General features: G+C 33.1%; 1 protein-coding gene across 1 annotated transcript in view; it reads right to left on the minus strand.

Moving 5' to 3' along the window:
• The window catches only part of SCLT1 (sodium channel and clathrin linker 1), a 221,063-nt gene that overhangs the window by 148,862 nt on the left and 65,040 nt on the right, over positions 1-7,161 (minus strand). The window contains exon 5 of the mRNA XM_017849118.1: positions 5,525-5,580. Within this exon, the coding sequence (XP_017704607.1) occupies positions 5,525-5,580 (56 nt within the window). The remainder of the gene's footprint in view (positions 1-5,524; positions 5,581-7,161) is intronic.

Genomic DNA, 7,161 nt, shown 5'->3' on the forward strand with positions numbered 1-7,161 from the left:
ACATGGATGAAGCTGGAAGTCACCATTCTTAAAACAAACTAATGCAGGAACAGAAAACCAAACACTGCATGTTCTCACTCATAGGTGGGAGATGAACAATGAGAACACATGGACAACAGGGAGGGGAACATCACACATTGGGGCCTATTGGGGGCTAGGGGGCAAGGGGAGACAAAGCATTAGGATAAATACCTAATGCATGTGGGGCTTAAAACCTGGATGATGGGTTTATGGGTGCAGCAAACCACCATGGCACACGTATACCTATGTAACAAACCTGCANATGTAAGGTCAGAGAGACTTAAGACTAGTAACAAAATGAAGTTTGATGAGAGGTCTATACATACAGAAATACAAAAACATAAACTCAATTATAAACCAAGACACACAGAGAAACCAGGTTAGTTTTGGCTTTTCATGAGATTATTAAAAATAGATACTTAAAACTTCACGATTAAAGCTTAGGCAGACAGGATTCTGGCGGGCTTTGGGGAATAGTCTTCTTCACAGTGTAATGACCTCGAGTAGCGCCAGCATAGTGGTGTTGATCATGTCATCCCAAAGATTTCTTTTCTCTTTTTCACTCAAGAATAGGAAAAGCATTTACATCACATCTTCCAAAATTCCATAAACAAAATCAATTTGAAGGGAGGAGAATACCTTTTTCTGGGCTAGCATTGAAAAATAATGGCTTTATTATTGTTTTTGTAAATATATACATGAACTCCTTCCCAAATTTCAAATAGATAATAAATATTTACCATACTGTATTCATAGGCTACTGTCAGCACACTTGAATGGCATAATTAGGGAAAGTAAAATCAAATTTAATATCATACCATTGATTATCATTAGTCAAATTATGAAAGCACATCAATAAAAATGCTTTTAAAATAATTCCATTGTATAATGCTATTTAAATCTGTATCATATTTAGTTGTAATCTAAAAAAACAAATATCAGGCTATCAGAAAATAAAAAATAAGATGCCAAATATTACTACACACTAGATTCGTATACTAACTACTTTATATACTAAATACTAACTTTATAATCTTGTTGAAGTTTTACGTTTCTGTGTTCTAAAGCTATATATAAATATGCCTAAATATCTTCAGATAGTTTTAAATTTCAAAAAAACTTTTTAGTGACTGTTAAACACTAATTTAAGAGATTCTGCAGTGAAAGAACATTCCATGTATCAGGGATTAGTAAACTTTTTATGTAAAGGACCAGAGAGTACATAAATATTTTAGGTTTTGTGAGCCATTCAATCTCTGTCACCACTATTCAACTTCATAGGCACATAAAACAAAGCAGCCGTCGACAAGATTTAAATGACTAAGCATGGCTGTGATCCAATACATTTTATTTATAAAAAGATGTGGCAGGCCAGATTTGACCCACAAGCTACAGTTTGTGAACCCCTGACAGATGTAATTAAATCTCTTTATCAGCACACTTTGGCTACAAGTAATAAAACACCCAACAAATAAATGAGAATAGCCATTTCTGTCTATTTTATTCACTAATGTATCTCAAAGCCTTAAATGGTGCCTGACATTTAGTAATCACTCAACAGTTGTGAATGACTATTTTCTTACTTCACCTAATATTAACTTGGAAGGTATACAGTTCCAGATTTGCATCAGCAGCTCAATAATATCATTTAAGGACTTTGCAAAGGTTTCCTCATGTTTCTCTTCTTCTAATCTTCTCATGTTGCTGATACCTACACACATAGTTAAACAATGGCTATAGCAGCTTCACACATCACTTTCTAAAATGACAGGGAGCAGGAAAAGGGGAAAGCTTTCTTTTTGCCCTCTCTCCTCTTATCAGAGAGAAAAAGCTTTTTCAGAAGCTCCACATGAGACTTTCCTTTATATCTCACTGGCTAAAACTAGGTCACATGTCCACTTCCAAGCCAATTCCTGGCAAAAAGACATAAAAACTGGTTTAGGTCAATGATTTATTATCTCAGGTTGTGGAAGAAGCTCATCTTCCCTGAGCACGTTGCCACTGGAATAAAATCAGGGTTATGTGACTATGCATGAAGGAAAAAAACAGCTCTTGTACTGGCAACAGATGATGTTTTCCATACCCCTCAATAGTAAAATAAAAAATGACAACAATAAAATTTACTTTGCTTTACTTAGTATCAGAAAATGCTGTACATGTATTCATTCATTTATTCAATTATCTTACTCAATTTCCTTCCTCTGGAAAGTTATGAGAGGAGGAAAAAATAGTATTGAGAAAGAAACAAGACAAAGCAAAACAAAACAAAAACCTCTATAATCTCAACATGAAATACATTTCAAGGATTTCAAAATGGAAGGGAGAATACTAATAATAATAATATGTATTTTTTTACTTTTTCCTCAGTCTGAGTTTTACAAAATGACTTCATTATTTCCTATTTGTAGTAAATTCTCAGATAATATACTCTGATATACAAATGTAAGTATTAAAATTTTTCCAAAATTCAGTAATGTGAAATTGTATACTTTTACATAATCCACGTCATTGCTAGCTTCCATTATTTAGACCTGTCCATGTATATTTATTTAAGGTATTTTCCTTGAAATAATAAATTCTTTTGCTTTTGTAGTCCTTAGCTGCAACATATAATTAAAAGTAGGATGTTGTCCTAATGACATAATCAGTAGAGTTCACTTTAAAACCTGATTAACACTATCAAGTTACCAAAAGTGTCTTTAATAAACTTAGAATCCATTTTTTTACACTTTCCTATTGTACTAGGAATAAACATATTCATGAGACATGACTGCATTACCGTTAAATAGGTGAAGGCAGATTTTAAAGATTGGCTTCAAAAGACCTGGATATGAAAGGAATAATATAAAGTCCAATATAGGAAACAATTAAATGATTATCTCAACCATAAAACACCTTGTCTATTCTCAGCACATTAATATACAAGCTTTATCTAAGTATATTGGTGATTCAGAAATCTTTATAATATTCTTTACTAGGAAGAGTATATTCCTGCTTAATAAGTATTTTGGAAAAGAAGAGTAAATTATAAAATATTAAGGTTAAAAAAAATTTCCCATAAAAAAAACAAAAATAAATGAGAAAAACTAAAAGCCCAATTAAAAGATTTACTTCATTGTGCACTTCAGTAAACACTGACAGCTTAAATATGTGAAGGTTTTGGAAATTAGAAGAAAAGAAAACTAATGGAAAATACAAGGAAGAGAAAATCATGAAATAGCCAAGAGCAAGACAATTCCATGGGTGTGCTATGTAATTTTAAGGAACAGCATGTATTAATTTAAATATAGCTACACTAAAATAAATGCAATTAAAATAAAAATAAAATTACTGTATAATATAGAAGAATACAATAAAAGAATGTCAAACTTTAAGAGCCCATGTTTTGAATAAATTTAGAACTAAAAAAACTTTGGATAGTCTAGTTAAAAGTCAACAAAAAAAGATGTATCGGATTTCAGTCTAGTTATATGAATTTTATGGGTTAAAGTTAAGAAACTTGGTATGGGAAAGCTTTAAACATTTTTTAGAAGCAAACATAAGAGATGATCTCTATGATGTTAGGCTGAGAAAGGACTTCTTACGAGAGATACAAAGAACAATAACCACAGGAGAAGAGTGACAGATTGAAATACTTTAAGTTAAAAAAAAAAGAAAAAAAATTCTGTTAATCAAACACACCACAATCTGGGAACACAGATTTGAAACACCTATTATCGAATGTGTTCTATGAACCACTAGCACTAATTATTTATTTCTGTCCCTTTCCATATTCTGGCCTCCGTCCCGGGGCAAAAAGTCTCAAACTACATTGTCCAGATGTCTTGCAGCTGAAGTTGTGGATAAGATTAAAATTTTACCAGTGAGAGGCATTGAAGGGAGATATAGAAGGCAGAAGTGAGCTGAGACCATTTTTCTGTTGATATAGTGGCTGGTAAGTAAAACTGGATAGACAAAAATGTCTCTCGTAGTCAGTATCATATGGTCCTTTTTCCAATATCAAGTCTACAGCTTTATGGAAACGATGCTGCCATGGTAGTAATAGGGATGGTGGTAGCACCATAAATTCCTGACCTCAGGATTATAGTCTCTGAGGTGTAACTGTAAAACCAATGATTTAGTACCATTTAACTGTAAGTGAATTAAATCCTTTCTTGTTTGAAATTTCTAGAATGGTTATTGTTTACTGCATTGAGACTGACTGGCACATCAACAAATTTTCAGAATACAGATCACATAATGCACTTTGACAATTTCATAAGAAAAAGGTAAGTAGAAGTGGGGAAAATATATGAACAAGCATTTTATGAGAAAAGAAAACCACACAGGTAAATAAACATATAAATGGTCAACAATGGCAGGCTGAGGTGGGCAGATCATGAGGTCAGGAAATCGAGACCATCCTGGCTAACACGATGAATCCCCATCTCTACTGAAAATACAAAAAAATTAGCTGGGCATGGTGGCGGGTGCCTGTACCAGCTACTTGGGAGGCTGAGGCAGGAGAATGGCACAAACCCGGGAGGCGGAGCTTGCACTGAGTAGAGATCGCACCACTGCACTCCAGCCTGGGAGACAGAGCAAGACTCCGTCTCAAAAAAAAAAAAAAAAAAGTCAACAATATTAGTATTCAGGAAAATGCATATTAAAACCACAATAAAAAAGTATTTAACAGTCAAAATGATGAAAATTAGGAAGCTTAACATGAGCTACAGATATTAAAAGATATGGATCAATATAAACTCATAAATATCACTGGTAAGAGTGTAAATTGGTATAGCTATTTTGGAAATTAAGTTGATATTATATTACAAAACTGCTATTCATATAACCTGTAATTCAGCAACTTCCTTCCTTGAAACTCTTGCACTTGTGTGTGTTATTGAATAAAAAAGTCCTAGAACACTAGATACCATTTTTATACAGTCTTTAAAATATAAAACTAAAAGTATATTGCTTGGAAATACACATACCTATAAAAAAACTGTAAAAGCAAGGGAATAATAAACATAAAATTCAAGATAGTGTTTATCTCTGGCAGAGAGAAAGAGAAGGATGGGAAATGGAAGGAAATCATGGATAGATACACCAGTATTGGCAACATTTTAACACTCAAGCTGAGTGGTATGTTGAGAAGTTTTCATTTTATCAATATGTTTTCCAATATACATATATATTATATACTACATTATTGATTGCTAATATTTGTAAGGTGCTTATTTTGTCCCCTACTCCAAGTACTTACTTTATCCCTTACAGTCAGCCCTATGAAATAGGTTCTATCATGATATCTGATTTATAGAAGAGGACACTAAAACAGAAAGGGAAGTAATCTGTCCAGGGTCACACAGCTAACAAGTAATTGAGCTAGGAGTCAAATAGAAAAATCAGGCCCCAGAGTCCACATTCTTAACTATTAACATTATAGCTATCAAATATCAAATAACAAAAATAAAAGTTACCTAAGACAATAAAAGATAAAACCAATAGTTAATTGATTTACCTTTCATTTTCCTTGATGACATTTTCAAGCTGTAGTTTCATCTCACCCACTTGTTTCTGAAAGAATAAAATATGGTTTCGCAATGCATTTTCCAGACAATCAGCTCTCCATTAAGTAGACCACTCATGTAAGCAATCAGATTCTGACACTGGTCTAGTGTCAGATTAGAAAGACTTATTCTTTATTTCTAACAAAGGGATAATTAATATGGATAGTTTACTAATAAACAGAATACAATAAAACATTCATTTTAAATAAAATATAAATAAAATAGAAAGATTTTAGGTAACACAGTGGGAAATATTTATAAATGTAATTCCTATGACTTGTAGCTGTGAAAAACAGATGAAAGATATTCCGGAGTATGTCACTATAACAAATACCAGATGGTTCCTGTATCTTGAATGTATATCTTAGTTAATTCACCTCAGTTTAGTGAAGCCCATATAAGCATGTGTATTTTTCTAGTATTTCAAAAGGTAAAATGCTAACAGTAAGAAGAAAATGGAGGTCTTTTTTAGCAGTCATTCATTCAGTCTTTGATTCACCACCTTCATTAACTATCTAAACTCTCTGTACCATACAAGGCTGTCATGGTAAACAGACATGCTCATTGAAAAATAGTAGGAAAGATGGTTTAAAAAAAAAAAAACACCTAACTAAAATACAAGGAAGAATAAAATGCACACTAGAAAGGGAATTAAATGAAGGTCTGATTAATGCTCTCTGAAGGAGTAAAAACATGTTAGGATTTCAAAAGAAAAGAAAGAGCATTTAAAGTTGGTGAAAATATGAGTAAAAGCAAAATAGCAAAAAAATAAGTAGTCAACTCTCAGTAAGTGTGAATGAGCAAGTGGAGAGCATACACACACACACACACACCCCGAAAAAAAAAAACCCTGAATTTATATGTAAAAGCATGCAAAATCTCACTTAAAACTGTAATCAATTCATGATTGTGTATTAGTCTTGATTGTGCTTCCTAGGCTAAAGGAGAGAAGCTTATCCTGGAGTACACCTTCACAAGGGACAGGTGGAACAAGCAGTTCTCCAAGCCTTTTTCTCTCCCTTTCAACCAGAGAAGATCAAGGCAGCTTGGTCTAGGAGATCAGAATAGTGAATGCTAACTATAAATTTGGTTTGAAAGGTGAACTTTTCCAAGGTCCCCGTTATGCGTGAAACACAATTAAACCAACATGAATTAATTCACTACCAGATAATTGAGCACTGACCATATATGGACCAATACAGTGAGAGAGAAAATTGGAAAGACAGGTACAGGGTTTTGAGAATGCCATGGCAAGAGGTTTGGATTTATTGTAGCAATTATCTTGATTTTATAATTTTTAAATAATTTTTTTTTTCCCTGAGATGGCGTCTCACTCTGTCTCTTAAGCTGGAGTATTCTCGAGAGCATGATCACAGCCCACTGCAGCCAATAAACTCATCTTTTTTATTTATTTATTTATTTATTTATTTATTTTTATTATACTTTAAGTTCTAGGGTACATGTGCATAACGTGCAGGTTTGTTACATATGTATATTTGTGCCATGTTGGTGTGCTGCACCCATCAACTCGTCAGCACCCATCAATTCATCATTTATATCATGTATAACTCCCCAATGCAATCCCTCC

The sequence above is a fragment of the Rhinopithecus bieti genome, unplaced genomic scaffold (genome assembly GCF_001698545.2).
Source record: "Rhinopithecus bieti isolate Rb0 unplaced genomic scaffold, ASM169854v2 scaffold_32092, whole genome shotgun sequence".
In the NCBI taxonomy this organism is placed as follows: domain Eukaryota; kingdom Metazoa; phylum Chordata; class Mammalia; order Primates; family Cercopithecidae; genus Rhinopithecus; species Rhinopithecus bieti.